The following is a 24,213-nucleotide window of genomic DNA, read 5'->3' on the forward strand; positions in this document are numbered from 1 at the left end:
TTGCGATAGTTTTTCTTCACTATTTATTCGCTATTGCGTTTGTATCTATTGCGAACGACCGAACGATATCTTATTCAATGCGAACGATTTGCGAACGTTTTGCGAGCGAGCAACGATAAAAATAGGTCCAGGTCTTATAAAGCGATCAACGATTTCTCGTTCGGTCGTTAATCGTTAACTGCATTTCAACCAAACGATTATCGTTTAGATTCGAACGATTTAACGATAATCTGAAAGATAATCGTCCAGTGGAATAGGGCCCTTATGCCCCTATTCCACGAGTCGTTTGGAGGAGCAAACGAGCGCTATTAGCGCTCGTTTGCTCCTCGTTCCCCGCTCGCTGCCGCAGCGAGCGGGTGAGTGCGGGAGGGGCTGCTCGGAGGATCGCTGATCGTCCGGGCAGCCCATAGGATATAGCAGTATCTGCTGCCGACGCTCCTATTCAACGGAGCGACGGCTGCAGATCGCTGCTATATCAGTCGCTTGTTTTTCAACATGTTCAAAAACAAGCGACTGCAACGATCAGCCGACATGAACGATGTCGGCTGATCGTTGCACTCTATTCCACGGGACGAATATCGTTCGTAGCGGCCGATATCGGCCGAATACGAACAATATTGCTCCTTTAAACGACCCGTGGAATAGGGGCTTTAGGCTTGGTAGACAGGTCAGATGTACACCAGTGATGTAAAGAAGAAATCTGACACTGCGGGAAGAGAGTCTGCCACAGGGTGCATGTTAAAACTGACCTTCGGTGAAACAACTCTAAGGGCCCTATTACACGGGAGGATTATCATGCGAAAAATCGTTATATCGTTCGAATTTAAAGGACAACTCCGGCGAAATTTTTTTTTGGCTTATTTAACACACATTACAAAGTTATATAACTTTGTAATGTGGTTTAATACCCAGTCTGGCCCCCTTCCCCCACTTTCCGACCCCCAACCCCCCACCCCGGAAGTTAAAGAATGTATACAATACCTATTACGGTCGCCACGGTCCTCTTCTCTGGTGTCGGGTGACGTCAGAGCTGGGGGGCGGTCCGGGTCTTCTTCCTCTTCGGTGTCTTCATTGAGAGTGAATGGGAGAGAAAAGGCTGCTGGTGCACATGCGCACCAGCAGCCTTTTCATTGGCTGGAGCGCATCACATGGCTTCCAGCTTGCTCAGCCCTGATTGGAGGGCTGCGCACTGGCAGCCTTTTCTCTCTCATGGACCCGAAAGCAAGAGACATCGCTGGACGGCGGACGCAGGTGACGGTGAGGCGAACGGCGGGCGAATGGAGTGGCGATCGTCACCGGAGGGATGGTGAGTATGGTGTCTGTGTGCGTCTGTGTTTTTTTTTTTTTGGGGGGGGGGGGGGGGGGGTCTGTGTAATTGCAGGCAATAATCGAAAATTCGTTCGTATGTCGTTGATTTAGATCTAAACCTAAAATTATCATTAATTGTTCGCTGTAATTCCACATTCGTTCGTCCAAGTTCCGCTTTTTTTCACTAATCGTTCAGTGTAATTGCAGATTGTCCATTGTTTTGCTGGAATCAGAAGGAATAAACGATCATAGCAACGATCATAACTAACGACCATCATTCATGTGTAATATGGTGAACGATTTCAGGGTAACGATAAACAATCTTGTTTGCGATCGTTTATCGTTAGTCGTTAAAAATCGCTCCATGTAATAGGACCCTAAATGTAAGGACTGACAACTATTTCTCCGTTACCATTTATTGGCGGAAACTTACCTAATAGAACATCACGTTAATTTTTTTTGTCACGTATTCTGTTGTCGTTTTAAACACTGATTGTCCCCATTCAATTAGGCTGTTCTGCCTTTCCGATACATTTTACCTGCGTAATACACTGCAACCCACACTTCTATGATAGGGTGTGCTGTGAGCTCTCCATCCACACTGCTATGATAGGGTGTGCTCTGTGCTGTGAGCTCTCCATCCACACTGCTATGATAGGGTGTGCTGTGAGCTCTCCATCCACACTGCTATGATAGGAGGTGCTGTGAGCTCTGCATCCACACTCATATGATAGGAGGTGCTGTGAGCTCTGCATCCACACTGCTATGATAGGAGGTGCTGTGAGCTCTGCATCCACACTGCTATTATAGAGGGCACTCTGCATCCACACTGCTATGATATAGGGCACTCTGCATCCACACTGCTATGATAGAGGGCACTCTGCATCCACACTGCTATGATAGAGGGCACTCTGCATCCACACTGCTATGATAGGAGGTGTTGTGAGCTCCCCATCCACACTGCTATGATAGGGCGTGCTGTGAGCTCTGCATCCACACTTGTATGATAGGAGGTGCTGTGAGCTCTGCATCCACACTGCTATGATATAGGGCACTCTGCATCCACACTGCTATGATAGGAGGTGCTGTGAGCTCCCCATCCACACTGCTATTATAGAGAGCACTCTGCATCCACACTGCTATGATAGGGGGCGCTCTGGGCTCTCCATCCACAATGCTATGATAGGAGGCGCTCTGAGCTCTCCATCCACACTGATATAATAGAGGGCACTCTGCATCCACACTGCAATAATAGGGGGCGCTCTGAGCTCTCCATCCACACTGCTATGATAGGGGGAGCTCGGAGCTCTCCATCCACACTGCTATGATAGGGGGAGCTCTGAGCTCTCCATCCACACTGCTATGATAGAGGGCGCTGTGAGCTCTGCATCCACACTGCTATGATAGGGGGCACTCTGAGCTTTGCATCCACACTGCTATGATAGGGGGCGCTCTGGGCTCTCCATCCACAATGCTATGATAGGAGGCGCTCTGAGCTCTCCATCCACACTGCTATAATAGAGGGCCCTCAGAGCTCTCCATCCACACTGCTATAATAGAGGGCACTCTGCATCCACACTGCTATAATAGAGGGCCCTCAGAGCTCTCCATCCACACTGCTATAATAGAGGGCCCTCAGAGCTCTCCATCCACACTGCTATAATAGAGGGCCCTCAGAGCTCTCCATCCACACTGCTATAATAGAGGGCACTCTGCATCCACACTGCTATGATAGAGGGCACTCTGCATTCACACTGCTATGATAGGGGGCACTGTGAGCTCTGCATCCACACTGCTATAATAGAGGGCCCTCTGCATCCACACTGCTATGATAGGGGGCACTGTGAGCTCTGCATCCACACTGCTATGATAGGGGGCGCTGTGAGCTATGCATCCACACTGCTATGATATAGGGCACTCTGCATCCACACTGCTATGATAGAGAGCACTCTGAGCTCTGCATCCATACTGCTATAATAGGGGGCGCTCTAAGCTCTGCATCCACACTGCTATGATGGAGGGTGCTCTGAGCTCTGCATCCATACTGCTATGATAGGGGGCGCTGTGAGCTATGCATCCACACTGCTATAATAGAGGGCACTCTGCATCCACACTGCTATGATAGAGAGCACTCTGAGCTCTGCATCCATACTGCTATAATAGGGGGCGCTCTAAGCTCTGCATCCACACTGCTATGATGGAGGGTGCTCTGAGCTCTCCATCCACACTGCTATGATAGGGGGAGCTCTGAGCTCTCCATCCACACTGCTATGATAGGGGGCACTGTGAGCTCTGCATCCTTACTGCTATGATAGGGGGCGCTGTGAGCTCTGCATCCACACTGCTATGATAGGGGGCACTCTGAGCTCTGCATCCACACTGCTATGATAGGGGGCGCTCTGAGCTCTCCATCCACACTGCTATAATAGAGGGCACTCTGCATCCACACTGCTATAATAGAGGGCGCTCTGAGCTCTGCATCCACACTGCTATGATAGAGGGCCCTCAGAGCTCTCCATCCACACTGCTATAATAGAGGGCCCTCAGAGCTCTCCATCCACACTGCTATAATAGAGGGCCCTCAGAGCTCTCCATCCACACTGCTATAATAGAGGGAACTCTGCATCCACACTGCTATGATAGATAGCACTCTGCATCCACACTGCTATGATAGGGGGCACTGTGAGCTCTGCATCCACACTGCTATAATAGAGGGCCCTCAGAGCTCTCCATCCACACTGCTATAATAGAGGGCACTCTGCATCCACACTGCTATAATAGAGGGCGCTCTGAGCTCTGCATCCACACTGCTATGATAGAGGGCCCTCAGAGCTCTCCATCCACACTGCTATAATAGAGGGCCCTCAGAGCTCTCCATCCACACTGCTATAATAGAGGGCACTCTGCATCCACACTGCTATGATAGAGGGCACTCTGAGCTCTGCATCCACACTGCTATAATAGGGGGCGCTGTGAGCTATGCATCCACACTGCTATAATAGAGGGCACTCTGCATCCACACTGCTATGATATAGGGCACTCTGCATCCACACTGCTATAATAGAGGGCACTCTGCATCCACACTGCTATAATAGAGGGCGCTCTGAGCTCTGCATCCACACTGCTATGATAGAGGGCCCTCAGAGCTCTCCATCCACACTGCTATAATAGAGGGCACTCTGCATCCACACTGCTATGATAGAGGGCACTCTGCATTCACACTGCTATGATAGGGGGCACTGTGAGCTCTGCATCCACACTGCTATAATAGAGGGCCCTCAGAGCTCTCCATCCACACTGCTATAATAGAGGGCACTCTGCATCCACACTGCTATGATAGGGGGCACTGTGAGCTCTGCATCTACACTGCTATGATAGAGGGCACTCTGGGCTCTGCATCCACACTGCTATGATATAGGGCACTCTGCATTCACACTGCTATGATATAGGGCACTCTGCATCCACACTGCTATGATAGAGAGCACTCTGAGCTCTGCATCCATACTGCTATAATAGGGGGCGCTGTGAGCTATGCATCCACACTGCTATAATAGAGGGCACTCTGCATCCACACTGCTATGATATAGGGCACTCTGCATCCACACTGCTATGATAGAGAGCACTCTGAGCTCTGCATCCATACTGCTATGATAGGGGGCGCTGTGAGCTATGCATCCACACTGCTATGATATAGGGCACTCTGCATCCACACTGCTATGATAGAGAGCACTCTGCATCCACACTGCTATGATATAGGGCACTCTGCATCCACACTGCTATGATAGAGAGCACTCTGAGCTCTGCATCCATACTGCTATGATAGGGGGCGCTGTGAGCTATGCATCCACACCGCTATGATATAGGGCACTCTGCATCCACACTGCTATAATAGAGAGCACTCTGAGCTCTGCATCCATACTGCTATAATAGGGAGCGCTCTAAGCTCTGCATCCACACTGCTATGATGGAGGGTGCTCTGAGCTCTGCATCCACACTGCTATGATGGAGGGTGCTCTGAGTTCTGCATCCACAATGCTATGATAGGGGGCGCTCTTGGATGCTCATGCATCCAGACCACCATGATGGAGAGTGTTCCAAGTTGTGCAGCCAAACCATCATGACAACAGTGGACCAGGCTAAACAAGATATTATTAGTGGATCCATAACAGTCATAGCAAAGCATCAGAGGACATTATTTCTGCCATCAGAACTATGGAAGCAAGATAACATTTAGATTTTTATTAACAAAAATAAATTTATCATAAATCAATTTATCAACTTTAAAAAAAGATAAACTTTAGGGAGAGAATTCATGAAGCTTCTCCTTGGTCGAGAAGTCATTCTCCATAAGACTTCTGAACAACAAGAGTGTGTATCCATCTTATGCACAGAAGGTACAAGCTCAGAGTTTAATGGCCAGCATACAGGGACTGTATGTTGTCGCTGGCTACATTGTATGAGATTAGTGGGGCTGGGGTTGGGGAACACTGAAGTCACAGCTGGAGGTTTGTACATTTAATGTAGCACCGCTTATAAGTCCGGCCCTGCATACGAGAGCAGTATAGAAGCTTCCAGATACTCTAGAAAGACCTTCCTACTGACACTCTATGTCATGCAGGAGGACATCTGATGTGGTCTCCAGCTATGGAAAATCTGTTTGTTAGAAAATCTGATCACGTCGGAAATCATAGGAAATATGTGCGCTGATGCTTTAGCTCCATATACATGTCTTTTAACCCAATGTTCTCTTTTTTTCAAAGACATCTTGTTATAATGCCTGAAGCCACTACTATAACTTGCATGAATGCGACAACGAACAGCCATGTGCACTCTCTGAGTGTTATAGTTATATGCCAGTGTGGCCAATTTAGTCCTAACCTCCAAGGCATCGGGCTGGAAGCGTGTTCTCTCTGGAACATATTTTAGGAATAGGCTATGGAAAAGGTCCATTTGCCCCTGGTGACAAAGCACTGTTATATGGTTTAAGTCCTCGAGGAGCATCTTGTCAGTCATTATTTCCTTCAGGTGTTGGTAAGCTGGGTCTTTTGGACATAACCAAGGAACTTTATCATTTTTTTCTGTTGTTAGCTGAGGATGGGCACAAGCATTAAACTGTTTGAGGTCAGGCCAACTATGCTGTCCTGTTATATGGTAAAGACGTGACAGCCATTTTTCATAAATCAACTGCTTTTGACCTCGGCTTGAACATATACAGTATCGCAGATGACTTGTAAGATCAGGAATCCATTCCGCAATTTTGGCACAACCGCTTTTGTGACTGGCTGCCATTAATTTCTTACGGAATGCCTTGCAATATTTCCTTAAGTCATATTTATAAGAGATGTCACCGTAGGAATCGTACATAAGTTTTTGTAGAGCAATGCGTTTATCTGTACAGACTGCCTCAATGGAGAACCCTTCCTCGAGAAGACTATCCAAACAGGTCTTATATGCATATTTCTCCAAAGCCACTGCTGAAGTCGGGCAGGTTGTCTGTCCTATATGGAAGGCAAGGATTCTTTTGGTAGTGGACTCCAGCAAAGTATATGTGCAGTATATACTGTTCTTACCAAAATAACCAAACTGTCCATCACCTACCAGACTAAGTGGATGATGGGAAAAATAGAACTGATTTCTCTCCTGTTCTTTATTCCAATGACAATCAAGGAGTGGAAATATATACTTTCTTTGTAAAACAGAATATCTGACTGGTGAGATGAAAGGAAGGCCTATGAAGGTGAACATTTCATGAACTTTCAGGAAGCTGCTACCACTGAAGAGAACAGCAGAGGAACATATCAAGTCCCCAATGCCTGTGCTCCCCTTAACAGGTTGGCTATGCCACAGACAGCTAACATGCCCTTTAGAACAGTGCCCCACCACGGTCAACATGGTCCCATCGATATGCTTTTCAATCCCAGAAATGGTCGCCCTGCATCCATCTTCATAGGAGCATTTTAAATGTTGCAAGAGCTCATCCAGGCAAGATTCAAAAACTAAAAACTTCCGCTCACTTACTAGTCGATCTGCATTCTCCTTATCTTTCAAAGGGATATGAGAATCTTTGTTTGACTCGTCGCTGGAGTCTTGACTTTTCGAGTCCTTTTTGGATCGCAAATCATCAGTAGGATACATGTGATCATGTCTTATTTTCCATGGTTCTGCCACAGAAGGACTACGGAACTCAGGCTCAGTACATGTAGCGGCGTCCATCATCTTGACATAACGTTCTAAAGGTGGAATAAGCCAAACATGACTGGTAGATGTATATGCATTCTTTTTACAACATTTGGGATCAGTGAATGTTTTCTTAGATCTCATCCCCTGGTATGGGTTGGTCCTTGTCCCAATGTTTCGTGTATGGAAGTACAGATCAGTACGCGTGCTAACATCCTTAGATGTAACAGCAGTTGTCGTGCTGGCATCCTTGTATTTAGGCTGTGAAGAATCTGCCAACTGACGGTTATATGCCTCAAGGAGCGTGTGGTAGTCTTGGCATAAAGGGTCTACCCGAGCTCTCTTAGAAGGGGGAGATGTGTCTTCAATGCATAAATCTGAATCATCTATAATTTTAGGGAAGATGGATGGCACAGCCGCATCATGGAGGACCAGTTTATTGCCCATGAGGATGTAACAGTCTGGAGAGAAATGGTCAGAACAAATACGAAATGTTTTCCTTGCTCCGAGTATTCTGTTAGCAAATGCATCTAGGTTTCCAAAATTCTGTCCTATCAGCAGAAGCCAGTGCTTGATCTTCTGATGGTCAACAGGAAATTCATGCATGCTAATCCCTCTGGATGACAGATCCTTACGTGCTGTATTTGTGCAGAGTTGTACAATACACTTCGACATGACTCGGACCTGCAAAAAGATAGGAGACAAAGTGTAAGTGACCAGATCAGCTGCTGTGCCCTAGACCTACATTAAATGATCACTGTTATTTCAAATAGCTTCCCTGCACGCCTCTTAGTGAATCTTGCCAGAGAGCAGGCTTAACTCAGGCACACCCCCCTCCGTGCCCATCGGGCGAGCAGGGTGTAAGGCTATCGTGTGCGGCTCTCCCCCTTTTCCCTGGTGTACGCACGGGGTACAGCGTACGTAAATGTCCTCCTAGGTGTCTGACTTTCCTGCAGTCTGCTGTCCACTGCCTGCTGCTGGGGAAATCAATCTCTAGTTATGGCATAAGCAAGGCACATTACAGGAAGCAGGGGTGTGATATAGCATGTTCACTGTGCAGGGGAGGGGAGCAAGACAGAAAGCAAGCCTGGGTGTGTGCCTACCTGCAGTGAGCCATCAATCTACTAAAGACTATTTCGTTTCTGTTCATACAGCAAATTGCAACCCCAGTCCATCAGAAACCCCTTCTCCTACACATGCCATCTGTAGTAGTGTACTGTATAAATCATCCCCCAGCACACTGCTGGATGTTCAGTGCTTATGATCCAGGGCTTGTTGTGATGCTACTACTGTTCATTGTAATTCTGCTTATGTAGCATCTTGCAAACCCAGTGTATTAGTAACCCCTTCTTCCCAACATGGCTTCTATAGTAGTGTATAAATCACCACCACTGTGTCATGGCATTGCACAAAGGAGTATGTGATGTGTTGCTGTGATTAGCTAGAGAAGTCAAGTGTCCTGTGTGAGTACTAGTGCCAGCCTACCCCTGGGCCTGCCCCCTCAAATGTGAGTGATAAATAGCTGTGCACCATGGAGGGGGCTCTATAACAGCCACGAGAGCACCACAATTACCTTGTCATCACTCTGAGGGGCTTCTGAAACAATAGGTACACTCTACACTTACTGGGTTTTAGTCTAGCACTAGCGGTAAACAGCCTTTAAAGACTACTGAAACTTATGTAACACTGCTTTAGGAGGATGTGGGAAAAAGAAACATCCATTAAAGTGTCACTATCATTTAAAATAAATAAAAGAAACTTTGTAATTGGGTTTATTAGCCAAAAAATGCTTTTAAAGCTCTCCCCCTGTCTTAATGGTTGTGTATGAAGAGTGGAGGGGTAGAGGGAGAGGAGGCACCAAAACAGGACAACAAAGAGTTAATTTACAGCTACATCACCGGGCTATCTCCTCTGAAGTCAGCACTGACCTCTGTATACTGAATACCGGCTTTCACACAGCTCCCATTGTGTAATCCTTTGTTCTCTGCTGGTGACTAATCTCCCTCCTCCCCTCTCCATAGATTAGACAGGACTCGACTGATTTAAAAGAGTTGAGATTTCCTGATAATGAGCAGTGAATAAGAGAAAGGAGAGGAGGGGGCACCTGGGGAAGGTCTTTTTGAATGCAGATAATGGCATATTTGCCTAATAAACCCAATTACAAAGTTTCTTAAAGTGAATGTACCATCAGGCCCGGGGTGAAGCACTGTAGGTGGGCCCCAATATGAGAAAATCCCAGCCCCTCTATGATAGGGTTCCATTGATTCTAATTGAGCCACGTCACAAAGGGGCTGGGGTTTCCTCCTACTGGGGGTGGGTCGGCCCACCTCCAGTGCTTCAGCCAGGGCCTGATGGTACATTCAGTTTAAAATCACCTGTACTATTGATTTCTGCCAAGAAAAAAAAAATTCAGTGACACTTTAAATATCTGTACCACCGCAGCATTCCCTGCCACCACGTCCCTGCAAGGGCACCAGCAGCCACTTATTGCCTGTGACGCAGCAGGGCAGTACCACGCTGGTCTTCCTGGCTCAGGCAGCATCACTGCTGGGCATCAGGGGCCACATCCATCCCTGCTGCAGTTTTTTATTAATTAAAAAATATATATAAGAAGACCGGCGCCCAGAAGATGATGGGAACATTATACAGGTCATACTTCCCTCTATTTGCCATCACTGCCCAGTACCAGCCTCTCCATGGTGCCCACCTATCACAATCTGGGCACAAAAACATCACATTATGCTGCCGCAATGGCAATGCACAGAGAGGCTACCCTCATACAAGTGTCCTGCCAGGCTGTAACATCCCATCCAGAGAGCTGCACTCCCACACAGCGCTCCTCACCCGGATCCCGCCGCAGCAGCAGACACACGACACGCACCCAGCGGCTTCCTAAACAATGTGCAGCAGGAAGAGGCGTCTAGAAGGAATGCCGCGCTAGCGCTCATGGGAGCTGTAGTCCGGGAGGCAGCATACTCTAGGAGACTAGCGCTAGAAGAGAACTACAGCCTGAAGGACGAACACATGACACAAGGTAACCAATAGGGATTCATACATCGCTGCCGGTTCTCTGGGGAGAAAGTGTAGTCTCTGATCGCTGGTTCTTATGATGGGGATTTGAGAACTCTACGTTTTTTGTTTTCTTGTGTTTTAAAACGCAGTCAAAAAATGCTAAATATATACTTTACCCTAATGGTATATATATATGTTCTTACAGAAAATGTGAGATCAGCTTTATCCTATATCATGTGATTAACTCAATAGGTAAAGAATATAAATAAATAATGACCGACTTGTCTTTGGCTTTAGGCTCCACTACACACAGTCATGGCCGTATTAACAGCTGCTGCTGCCTAAACAAAATCTCTTCGGCACTAAACCTAAAGACGCCCCATCTTCACTCTCCAATTCGCAGGATTTACATTTAACACCGCCAGACCTGACCAATACCACCATACTGTGGATAATAGTGCCACACCAGACCTGACCAATACCACCATACTGTGGATAACAGCGCCACACCAGACCTGACCAATACCGCCATACTGTGACTGGATAACACTGCCATACCAGACCTGACCAATACAGCCATACTGTGGATAACAGCGCCACACCAGACCTGACCAATACCACCATACTGTGGATAACAGCGCCACACCAGACCTGACCAATACCACCATACTGTGGATAACAGCGCCACACCAGACCTGACCAATACCACCATACTGTGGATAACAGTGCCACACCAGACCTGACCAATACCACCATACTGTGGATAACAGTGCCACACCAGACCTGACCAATACCGCCATACTGTGGATAACAGCGCCACACCAGACCTGACCAATACCACCATACTGTGGATAACAGTGCCACACCAGACCTGACCAATACCACCATACTGTGGATAACAGCGCCACACCAGACCTGACCAATACCACCATACTGTGACTGGATAACACCGCCATACCAGACCTGACCAATACCACCATACTGTTACTGGATAACACCGCCATACCAGACCTGACCAATCCCACCATACTGTGGATAATAGTGCCACACCAGACCTGACCAATACCACCATACTGTGGATAACAGCGCCACACCAGACCTGACCAATACCACCATACTGTGGATAACAGCGCCACACCAGACCTGACCAATACCGCCATACTGTGGATAACAGCGCCACACCAGACCTGACCAATACCACCATACTGTGGATAACAGTGCCACACCAGACCTGACCAATACCACCATACTGTGGATAACAGCGCCACACCAGACCTGACCAATACCACCATACTGTGACTGGATAACACTGCCATACCAGACCTGACCAATACCGCCATACTGTGACTGGATAACACTGCTATACCAGACCTGACCAATACCGCCACACTGTGACTAGATAACACTGCCACACCAGACCTGACCAATACCACCATACTGTGACTGGATAAAACTGCCATACCAGACCTGACCAATACCGCCATACTGTGACTGGATAACACTGCCATACCAGACCTGACCAATACCGCCATACTGTGACTGGATAACACTGCTATACCAGACCTGACCAATACCACCATACTGTGACTGGATAACACTGCTATACCATACCTGACCAATACCACCATACTGTGACTGGATAACACTGCCATACCAAACCTGACCAATACCGCCATACTGTGACTGGATAACACTGCTATATCAGACCTGACCAATACCACCATACTGTGACTGGATAACACTGCTATACCAGACCTGACCAATACCACCATACTGTGACTGGATAACACCGCCACACCAGACCTGACCAATACCACCTTACTGGGACTGGATAACACCGCCATACTAGACCTGACCAATACCGCCATACTGTGACTGAATAACCCCACCATAACAGACCTGACCAATACCACCATACTGTAATTGGATAACACCGCCACACCAGACCTGAACAATACCACCATATTGTAACTGGAAAACAACGCCACACCAGACCTGACCAATACCGCCACATCAGACCTGACCAATACCACCATACTGTGACTGGATAACCCCACCATAACAGACCTGACCAATACCACCATACTGTGACTGGATAACCCCACCATAACAGACCTGACCAATACCACCATACTGTGATTGGATAACACCGCCACAGCAGACCTGACCAATACCGCCATACTGTGATTGGATAACACCGCCATACCAGACCTGACCAATACCACCATACTGTGACTGGATAACACCGCCATACCAGACCTGAACAATACCGCCATACTGTGATTGGATAACACCATCATACCATGCCAAATAACACCACCACACCAGACCTGACCAATACCGCCATACTGTGACTGGATAACACTGCTATACCAGACCTGAACAATACCGCCATACTGTGACTGGATAACACCGCCACACCAGACCTGACTAATACCACCATACTGTGACTGAATAACCCCACCATAACAGATCTGACCAATACCACCATACTGTGACTGGATAACACCGCCACACCAGACCTGACCAATACCGCCATACTGTGACTGGATAACCCCACCATTCCAGACCTGACCAATACCACCATACTGTGACTGGATAACACCGCCACACCAGACCTGACTAATACCACCATACTGTGACTGAATAACCCCACCATAACAGACCTGACCAATACCACCATACTGTGATTGGATAACACCGCCACACCAGACCTGACCAATACCGCCATACTGTGACTGGATAACACCGCTATACCAGACCTGACCAATACCACCATACTGTGACTGGATAACACCGCCATACCAGACCTGAACAATACCGCCATACTGTGACTTGATAACACTGCCACACCAGACCTGACTAATACCACCATACTGTGACTGAATAACCCCACCATAACAGACCTGACCAATACCACCATACTGTGACTGAAAAGACACCAGATTTACTGGCAAGTCTGAACGGGAGGTGGGAGACTAGGGGGGTGCTCACTGCTGCTGCCCCCCTGCAAGGTGCTGCCCTAGGCACTGGACCACGGGTGCCTAGTAGTAAATATGGCCTTGCACACAATGTCCTTAAGCAGCCAGTGCCACAGCCTACTGTATGGTTGCCAGAGTAAATGCGGATAACAATTTGATATCAGTATACAAAAAAGGGGTCCGTGGGGCCTCAGTTACAAAGAAATAGCCAGATATCACTCCAGGGATGAAAACCTGTTGCCGAGAGGTGCCTTCCAGTGGGAAGATCACCAAACCACCGATATGGTTGAGAGTATTGGAACATAAATTGGGAAATACCAGGATGGCCCTTTATGCGCCAAAGTCTAACTCTGTTGCAAGCAGGGCCGGACTGGGACTTAAAGTAAGCCCTGGCAATCAAACCCCAGCAGCCCACACACCATATCATGGATAGCCGTGTAAAATCCACACTGTAGCAAATTCTGCTTCATTTAGCCGTGTCCCCACTACTCCCTTAAACATGTGAACCCACCACCAGCACACAAAAATAATGATATAACATGATCTGCTGTGGAGTTGATGCGGCATATTTATGCATTCATTTCAACTGATTAAATCAGAAGCTTCAAATCCGCATTGGATTAGGTATGAACGTGCCCTTAAAGGGAACCTGTGAGATCTATACCAGGTACACAGCTGTAGATCCCAGCGTACAGGTCAGGGACTGGACCTTTAGTCCATTGTAAACCCTTGTAATCATTATTTTCATTACCAGCTGAAGTGTCACAGAGGTGGAGCCACCGCAGCACCTTCTGCCCCGCCCCTTCCTTCTCTGACTGATGGACTTATAGGTTGGGGCTGCTGCCACTGCTTTTGTGAAACTTTAGTTGGTAATGAAAAGGACAATTATAAAGGTTTACACTGGACTAAAGATCCTGTCAGTGATATCTCCCGCACACCTGTCTGCTGAGATCTACAGCCCTAGATATGGTATGGACCTCACAGATTCCCTTTAAATGAGAAAAACATGGCCACCTTTTTCCAGAAACAGCGCCACACTCTTCTTCAGTTTGTGTGAGGTATTGCAGCTCAGTTCCATTGAAGTGAATGGAGCCAAGTTGCAATAACCATACACAGTCTGAGGAGAGGGTGGTGCTGTCTTTGGATAAAAGTTACCATATTTTTAAAATCCCTTTTATCCTGACTATGTCTGGATAATGGCGGTATAAGTAGTAAGCTTTTAACTATTAAAATGTGTCTGCTACAAATATGTAATCAAAGCTACAAAATAAGCTGCTACATAGCTATTTCCTACGGGATATCTATCTATCTATCTATCTCCTATTTCTCTCTCTTATCTATCTATCTATCTATCTATCTATCTATCTATCTATCTATCTATCTATCTATCTATCTATCTATCTCCTATTTCTCTCTCTTATCTATCTATCTATCTATCTATCTATCTATCTATCTATCTCCTATTTCTCTCTCTTATCTATCTATCTATCTATCTATCTATCTATCTATCTATCTATCTATCTCCTATCTATCTATCTATCTATCTATCTATCTATCTATCTATCTCCTAATCTCCTATCTATCTATCTATCTATCTATCTCCTATCTATCTATCTATCTATCTATCTATCTATCTATCTATCTCCTAATCTCCTATCTATCTATCTATCTCCTATCTATCTATCTATCTATCTATCTATCTATCTATCTATCTATCTATCTATCTCCTATCTATCTATCTATCTATCTATCTATCTATCTATCTATCTATCTCCTATTTCTCTCTCTCTCTCTCTCTTATCTATCTATCTATCTATCTATCTATTATCTATCTATCTATCTATCTATCTATCTATCTATCTCCTATCTATCTATCTATCTATCTCCTATCTATCTCCTATTTATCTCTCTCTCTCTCTCTCTCTCTCTTATCTATCTATCTATCTCCTATTTATCTCTCTCTCTCTATCTCCTATCTATCTCCTATTTATGTCTCTCTCTATCTATCTTGTATCTCTCTCCAAAACTACCAGTATATAAGTAACAAATAATATCACCACACCATAAGCACTGCCATTACCACCACACAATGACTAATACCGCTATACTGTGACTGAATACAATCCACTATATAAAACACTAATATTACCAATAATACGAGTAATACCATCACACCATGCCCACTACTCTCAGCATACGGTGACTGGATAATACCCCTATACTGTCACCAAATAACAGCCACTCTATAATGGCCAATATTCTCCCAAAGCAGTGACCATAGAACACAGGTGTCAAACTCCGTCCCTCCAGCTGTTACAAAACTACAATCCCCATCATGCCTGGACAGCTAAAGCATGTTGGGAATTGTAGTTTTGCAACACCTAGAGGGCCGGAGTGTGACACCCCTGATACAGAGCTAGATCCCAGCTGTGTAAAGGTTCTGCAGACCTGATAAGTTATTATAGTGCAGTTACATCCTGTCACTCACAGTAGGCGTCTTCTCTGCATGACGAGACGTACACTTGGCTCCGGCCATCATGAAGGCTTCTCTGGCCATGACTCCTCTCCACGGGATCTGCCAGACAGACATTTTAGGCTTCTTGCTCCAGCAACATCCTCATCTATACATCCCCCAATATAGAATAGCCCCCCCTCCTGCATCCCCCAATATAGAATAGCCCCCCTGCTGTACATCCCCCAATATAGAATAGCCCCCCCTGCATCCCCCCCATATAGAATAGCCCCCCATGCTGTACATCCCCCCATATAGAATAGCCCCCCTTGCATCCCCCCATATAGAATAGCCCCCCTGCATCCCCCCATATAGAATAGCCCCCCTGCATCCCCCCATATAGAATAGCCCCCTGTGCATCCCCCCATATAGAATAGCCCTCCCTGCATCCCCCCATATAGAATAGCCCCCCTGCATCCCCCCATATAGAATAGCCCCCTGTGCATCCCCCCATATAGAATAGCCACCTGCATCCCCCCATATTGAATAGCCCTCCCTGCATCCCCCCATATAGAATAGCCCCCTGCATCCCCCCATATAGAATAGCCCCCCCTGCATCCCCCCATATAGAATAGCCCCCCTTGCATCCCCCCATATAAAATAGCCCCCCTGCTGTACATCCCCCCATATAGAATAGTCCCCCTTGCATCCCCAATACAGAATAGCGCCCTTACATCCCCCCATATAGAATAGCCTCCTTACAGCCCCCCATACAGAATAGCCCCCTTACATCCCCAATACAGAATAGCCCCCTTACATCCCCCCATATAGAATAGCCCCCTTACATCCCCAATACAGAATAGCCCCCTTACATCCCCCCATATAGAATAGCCCCCTTACATCCCCCCATATAGAATAGCCCCCTTACATCCCCAATACAGAATAGTCCCCTTACATCCCCCCATATAGAATAGCCCCCTTACATCCCCCCATATAGAATAGCCCCCTTACATCCCCCCATATAGAATAGCCCCCTTACATCTCCCCATATAGAATAGCCCCCTTACATCCCCCCATATAGAATAGCCCCCTTAAATCTCCCCATATAGAATAGCCCCCTTACATCCCCCCATATAGAATAGCCCCCTTACATCCCCCCATATAGAACAGCCCCCCTACATCCCCCCATATAGAATAGCCCCCCCTGCATCCCCCCAATAGTATAGCCCCCCTGCACCCCCCCATAGAATAGCCCCCCTGCGTGTCTCCCCCCTCCCGATATGTGGCCACATGTGAAGGGCTTTAAAAAAAACAGACAAAAAAACAAACAAACATTCTCACCTTACCTCGCTCCCCAGCAGCTTCTTCCTCGGCCTGGATCTTCGGTCCACAGCTGCAGCGCGGCGGCGGCGGTGGCGGCTCCTCTCTCTCCTCCAGGTCCTCTGCGGCGCGTCAGGGAAGTGACGTCACCGCTGGGGGCCTGGTGGAGGTGGCTGCAGACGTGCCTGCGCGCGGCACGTCTGCGGCCTCGGCACTTAGAGGGATCAGGCGGGGCGAAGACATGCCACCGCAGCCCCCTCCCGCTACCACAGCCCGCTCACCTCGGCCCGGCTGGCCCGCCCCTGCCCCCTCCTGACATGCTCCTCTTACTAACGAGGGGCCGCTGCGGCCGGCCGCATCAGCCCCACGCTCCTGCTCCACGTTGATTAGATTGGAGGAGCATGTTAGGAGCGGGCAGGGGCCGGCCGAGCGGATGCGCAGAAAGAAGCGGGCTGCAGCTGTGTTTTTTTTTTTTTTTTTTTGGCATCATGCAGCCTGGGCGGCCCACGGACTGGTAATCCGGCCAGCCCAGCGGGCATTTGCCCGCCTTGCCAGATTACCAGTCCGGGCCTGGTTGCAAGTATTGCAACATGATAAGGGTTAACCAAAGCCAGGCATCTATCCACAGACAGCTGCCCGGGGTTTTTGCCCCTTGTCAGTGTGGAGCAGGATTCTGGCTAAAGGGGGCAATGATAAGTAGACCAACAAAACACAGCAATCACTGAGCTCAAGGAGATCCGTGGAAAAAAAAATAACAAAGTACTCAACAGTCTCCATTGATAAATTGCCCCTAATAAATTTAAACATGCAAAAAAGGGTCCGTGGAGTCATGAAGTTAAAATTATTCATATTGGGAAGTTTGATTAATACTTTCACTCATTCTTGGCTCACCAGCCTGCGAAGTACATAAGACTCCATAGGGATCCACCATAGGAATTACTTGTCATTAACACCACAGGGACACCAGCTTCTGTGAATGTCTTCATTATGAAAGTCCCATAACAGTTATGTCTTATTTTATATGTGAGAAATTTTTAAAAAGCTTGAAAGTTTTTATCTACTTTTAATTTATGAAACTTCTTATACATAATCTTGAAGATGATTTATATAATGCAAACCTCCCCAAAGTAACATCATAAATAAATATATATATATATATATATATATATATATATATATATACACACACTGCAATGTAAACAAGAAAATCTGGCACAGATAAACATATGTCATGGGGTAGGCCATGTTCCCATGTGGTATTTGGGGCCATTTTTGGTTAAAAAAAAAAAAGGCCCAAAAACATCGCTTTCATTTACTATTGAGTTCTAAAGGCTGCTATACCCGCTGGTACCAAGATGGAACTGATGAATGGTGAAGCTATCTGACCAAAAGGTGTTGTCTTCGAAAATAAATGTATTTTCAAAAGATTTTAGTCCTCTGTGCATCTGTGGTGTCCCATTACAGGTGTTGCTATTAGTTACACTCTTCGTAAAAGCCTGTACTTTTTGGATGTAAGTGGTGATGTAGTAGTGTTAAAGTTTTGCCACAACATGTCGCTATTATAAGTACTATAAGTATATACCGTTTTGCACAGCTGTAGTGTTGTTTGTTTATGTCACATAGATCTGTAGACCAATGAGAGTACTTTCTTCTTCTATCCTATCATTTCTCTCTTCACTTCTCAAATATGCACTCTTCACCCATTCACAGCACACCTTACAGTGGCTGTAGATAGAAAGTCACATGGGACGAGGAAGTGTAAGGTCTTTTGTCGCTAGACTCTGTAGAGACAGGACGCAACCTACAGTTTCTTCACAAGTAACTCCACTCAACACTATGCAGTGTTAGATCCTTCACTAGAGAGGACAAGTCAGAGATCATCTCAACCCACGCCGTGGACAAGGAGAGACACAGTGCAGGACAGTATCCATAGAGAAAGTAAAGGAACGGATCCGGATAGAGCAAAGTTGCTAGAAGCCTATGAACTCTGTCTCGCAGCGCTGGTGTGGACAGGGAACCCTTAGCATTCCGCTCATCCCAGGTAGCAAGGTCTGGAGCTTGTGCCACCCACTAGGACAGGTCCCCCGACACTGGTAGGGCAATAGGTGGTGCAAAGACCAAAGAGTCAAAACACAGGCACATGTATTCTCTCTCTTCTCAAGTATTCTTCTATTTCTACCTCCGACATCCAGGCAGAGCACAGTACTATTTGGGTTGGGACTCTCACAACATCATCCTCTCTACTCTTCTGATTCTTCTACATTCCTCTCAGCATGCAACCCAGTCAGCACCACTGTACCACTCTCTATACCAGTGTTTCTCAACTCTAGTCCTCAAGACCCACCAAAAGGCCATGTTTTGATGGTACATTCACTTTAACCCCTTAAAGACAGAGCCTGAAATGGCCTTAATGACAGAGACAAATTTTATGAATATGACCAGTGTCACTTTATTCATTAATAACTTCGGGATGCTTTTACCTATCCGGCTGATTCTGAGATTGTTTTCTCGTGACATATTGTACTTTACATTTCTGGTAAATTGGAGTCGATACTCATAACAAATCTTTATGAAAAAAAAACAAATAATGTGAAAAAATGTGAAAAAATGCATTTTTCCAACTTTGAAACTTTTTTGCGTATACAGAAAGTGGTTATACCACATAAATTATATATTAAATAGCATTAGCAACATGTCTACTTTATGTTGGCGGCATTTATTAAACGATCTTTCATTTTTTTTAGACAATAGGGAGCTTAAAACATTAGCAGCAAATTACCAAATTTTCAGTAAAATTTCAAAATCAGATATTTTTGGGGACCTGTTCAGGTTTAAAGTGTATTTGAGGGGCCTGTATGTTAGAAAGCCCCACAAAGCACCCCATTTCAGAAACTGCACCCCCCACACTCTGCAAAAGCATATCCAGAAAGTGTTTTAACCCTTTAGGGGAGTCACAGAAATAAAAGCCAAGTGTGTAAGAAATTTGAAAATTTTAATTTTCTGTGCAGAGATTTTATTGTAATCCAATATTTTTCATAATTATAAACCTATTACCAGAGAAATGCACCCCAATAATTATTGCCCCGTTTCTTCAGTTTATAGAAATACCCCATATGTGACCCTATTGCGCTATTTGACGCAACCACAAGCCTCAGATATAAGGGAGCGCCTAGTGAATTTCAACGCCTCCGTTATATTTGGTCATTTTTGACTGTACCACTTCAGGTTGGCAGAGGCTCTGGGGTGCCAAAACCTAAAAAACACCCCTAAAGGGACACCATTTAGAAAACTACACCCCTCAAGGAATGTAACAAGGGGTGCGGTGAGCATCTGGACCCCACAGGTGCTTCACAGATTTTCAGAACAATATGGCTTGAAAAAAGAAAAAAAAATTTTTTACACTAAAATGTTGTTCTAGCCTTCAATTTTTCATTTTCTTAAAGGGATAAGAGGGAAAAAAAGACAAAAAATGTGTAGCGCAGTTTCTCCCGAGTACGGAAATACCCCACATGTGGCGATAAAGTGCCAAGGGGGCGCAGGACGAGCCTCCAAAGGGAAGGAGCGACAATTGGCTTTTGGAAGCTGAATTTCACTGGAAAGGATTTCAAGGGCCATGTCGCATTTACAGAGCCCTCGTGCTGCCAAGACACTGGAAACCCCCCACAAGTGACTCCATTCTGGAAACTACACCCCTCAAGGAATCTAATAAGGGGTGCAGTGGGCATATGGACCCCACTGGTGACGGGCACAAATGTGGAACAATGTGACGTGAAAGGGAAAAATTTCATTTTTTCACTTTCATGGCACAAATGTGCCCGTCATCAAGGGGTCCATATCCTCACTGCACCCCTTGTTAGATTTCCTGAGGGGTGCAGTTTCCAGAATGGGGTCACTTGTGGGGGGTTTCCAGTGTTTTGGCAGCACGAAGGCTCTGTAAATGCGACATGGCGTTCATCATCCATTCTAGCCAAATCCAACCTCCAAAATCCAAATGGCGCTCCTTCCCTTCGGAGGCTTGCCCTGCGCCCACATGGCGCTTTATGTCCACATGTGGGGTATTTACGGACTCGGGGGAAATTGCTCTAAACATTTTGTGTGTTTTTTTCTCTTTTAACCCCTTGTGAAAATGATAAATTCAAGGCTAAACCAACATTATAGTGTAAAAAATTTAATATTTCATTTTCACGCCACATTGTTCCACATTTGTGTCCGTCACCAGTGGGGTCCATATGCTCACTACACCCCTTGTTACATTCCTTGAGGGGTGCAGTTTCCATAATGGGGTCACTTGTGGGGGGTTTCAACTGTCTTGGCAACACAGGGGCCTTTTGAATGCAACATGGCCCCTCGAAATCCATTCCATCCAAATCCAGCCTTCAAAAACGAAATGGCGCTCCTTCTCTTTGGAGGCTTACCCTGCACCCGCATGGCGCTTTATGTCCACATGTGGGGTATTTCCGTACTCAGGGGAAATTGCGCTACACATTAAATGTTTTTTTTTATCTTTTAACCCCTTGTGAAAATGAAAAAATCATGACAAGATTAATGATTTAGAGTAAAAATTTTACAAAAATTACACTAAATGTTGGTCTAGCCTTGATTTTTTTCCATTTCCACAAGGGGTTAAAAAAGAAAATGAACACAAAACGTGTAGAGTAGTTTCCCCTGAGTACGTAAATACCCCACATGTGGGCATAATGTGCTATATGGGCACAGGGCAAGCCACCAAAGGGACAGAGCGCCATTTAGAGGCTGGAATGGAGGATGGAGGCCATGTCGCAATTACAAAGCTCCTGTGCTGCCAGGTCAGTAGAAACCCCCGACAAGTGACCCCATTCTGGAAATTACACCCCATAAGGAATCTAACGAGGGGTGCAGTGAGCATATGGACCCCACTGGTGACGGGCACTTACGTAGAACATGTGCCGAGAAAAAAAAACAAAACATTTTTTTCATTTTCACGTCCCAAATGTGGCCGTTACCAGGGGGCCATATCCCCGCTGCCCCCCTTGTTAGATTCCTTATGGGGTGTAGTTTCCAGAATGGGGTCACTTGTCGGGGGTTTCTACTGTCCTGGCCGCACAGAGGCTTTGTAATTGCATCATGGCATCCTCTAATGGGAATGGCGGCCATACCTCCTTAGCTGGGGAAAAGGGACAATTCTAATTTATTTGGGGGTATTAGGCCAATTATTAGTTTATAAGGTTGGAAATGACAGGTGTCCATCAAACTCAACCTGTGTTGATCCAGAGGAAGGCAAAAAACCCTCGTGAGGCAGACGACAGTAGCCTCATCACAGGGAAAAATTCCTTCCCGACTCCATAATGGCGATCAGAATAATCCCCAGATCAACGTGACCCCTGAAATAGGAATAAGGGACAGAATTTAGATAATGTAGAACTCCAATGACGTGTGGTGCGCCTTGGAGCGATCCAGTATACAGAGGCCGGGGCGATCAGGACAGGTGTCACACTGGAAAATGGTGTCCTTCCTGATCCCCCTGTTACCCCACACTCTGCACTTCTTCTGGGGTCTCCCTTTCTCCAGTGTGGGGGACGTCACCTGGAAAATGTTTCCCTGGTGCGATACGGGGTTCTTCATATCCAGAAGCGCTGGGTCCGCTCCATGGCTGCTAAATATTAGGGCGCTATTACTACTTCTGATATTTACGGATCATGCCGCAAGCTACAGTAGCTCGGGCAGCGAGGGACCAGAAGAGGGGGTGCTGGTATAAAGGTTATCCCCGTACAGGTGGTGACCTTTATCCAGCAGTGGGAAGATCAGTTCCCGGACGATCTTCCCACTTGTTCCGAGGATTGGGGGTGGGGGGCATCTGGGGGCTGGATTCGGGTGTCCCTTCCTACATACACTCTAAGGGTACGTGCACACTGCGGAATGGTGAAGGATAACCCTTTGTGCATTCCGCAGTTGGCACCCGCCGGCGGACTGATGCAGGCGCACTTCTCCATCCGTGTCATAGACTCCATTCTATGCACGGGCGGATTCCGCTCTCCGTCCAACGTATTCATTCTTTGGACGGACGATGGAATCCGCCCGTGCATAACATGGAGTCTATGACACGGGTGGAGACATGCGCCTGCATCAGTCCGCCGGCGGGTGCCAGCTGCGGAATGCACGAAGGGTTATCCTTCGCCATTGCGCAGTGTGCACGTACCCGAAATCTGTAAGTGTACCCTGAGGTACGCTCACAGAGTTTGTAGAATTTCACACCATACCGCCATCTCTTATTGGGACGGTACTGGCGGAAAAGACGTGTCTGGGGGGCAGCGTACGCTACGCTACCCCCAGACACGTCACAGGATGATGAGGATGAATGGAGGAAAGAAGGATCCCCCCCATTTATCCTCACTGGCTGTTTTGGTGTCGGAGGCAATAACGTATCCCTCTGACGCCGAAAACACCCTGGGGGCCATCTTTATATGGGGACTAGTATATGGGGTATGTAGTGGTGTAGTGTCAAACTTTATTCAATGTAGTGTGGTGTAATGTAGTGTTTTTTTACGTGTTTTTTTACAGTAAGTATAAAAAAAAAACTACGCCAACAAAGGAGTTGCTGATAAATGCCGCACTTATGTGCGGCACTTATCAGCAGACCGTGGCAGTAGAATATAGAAAAAAAACACCCTACGTCAAAAAGGAGGAGTTGCTGATTAGCAGCGCACTTTCGTGCGATGCTGATCAACACTCAGCGGCGATAGGGTGCGGAAAATAGAAAAAAAAAATTTGAAAAAAAAAAAAATTCTACATTCTGAACATCCCTGTAGCTGCTGATAAGTGTATTACACATATCAGCCGCTAGAGGGCAGCAGAGTGCAAAATACGGAAAAGGCCGACGCTGGAGCCGAAAATAGCCGAGAGAAGCCGAACGTGACGTCACGGAGGAAGCCGAAGACCCGAACGAAGACGAGGACGCCGCGAACCCGGAAGACGCCGATCAGGAGC

At 46.6% G+C, this 24,213-nt stretch overlaps 1 protein-coding gene across 4 annotated transcripts in view; it reads right to left on the reverse strand.

The window, feature by feature from the left end:
- Positions 1 to 5,588: 5,588 nt before the first annotated feature.
- Positions 5,589 to 24,213, reverse strand: part of LOC138788583 (uncharacterized) — a 31,905-nt gene continuing 13,280 nt past the window's right edge. For 2 of the 4 annotated variants that reach the window (XM_069966614.1, XM_069966612.1), the window contains one exon: positions 5,589 to 8,169. In XM_069966614.1, the coding sequence (XP_069822715.1) occupies positions 5,914 to 8,169 (2,256 nt within the window). In that variant the 3' untranslated portion in view covers positions 5,589 to 5,913. The other 2 variants (XM_069966615.1, XM_069966613.1) reach the window with 2 other exon arrangements.

Source organism: Dendropsophus ebraccatus, chromosome 4 (genome assembly GCF_027789765.1).
Source record: "Dendropsophus ebraccatus isolate aDenEbr1 chromosome 4, aDenEbr1.pat, whole genome shotgun sequence".
In the NCBI taxonomy this organism is placed as follows: Eukaryota; Metazoa; Chordata; class Amphibia; order Anura; family Hylidae; genus Dendropsophus; species Dendropsophus ebraccatus.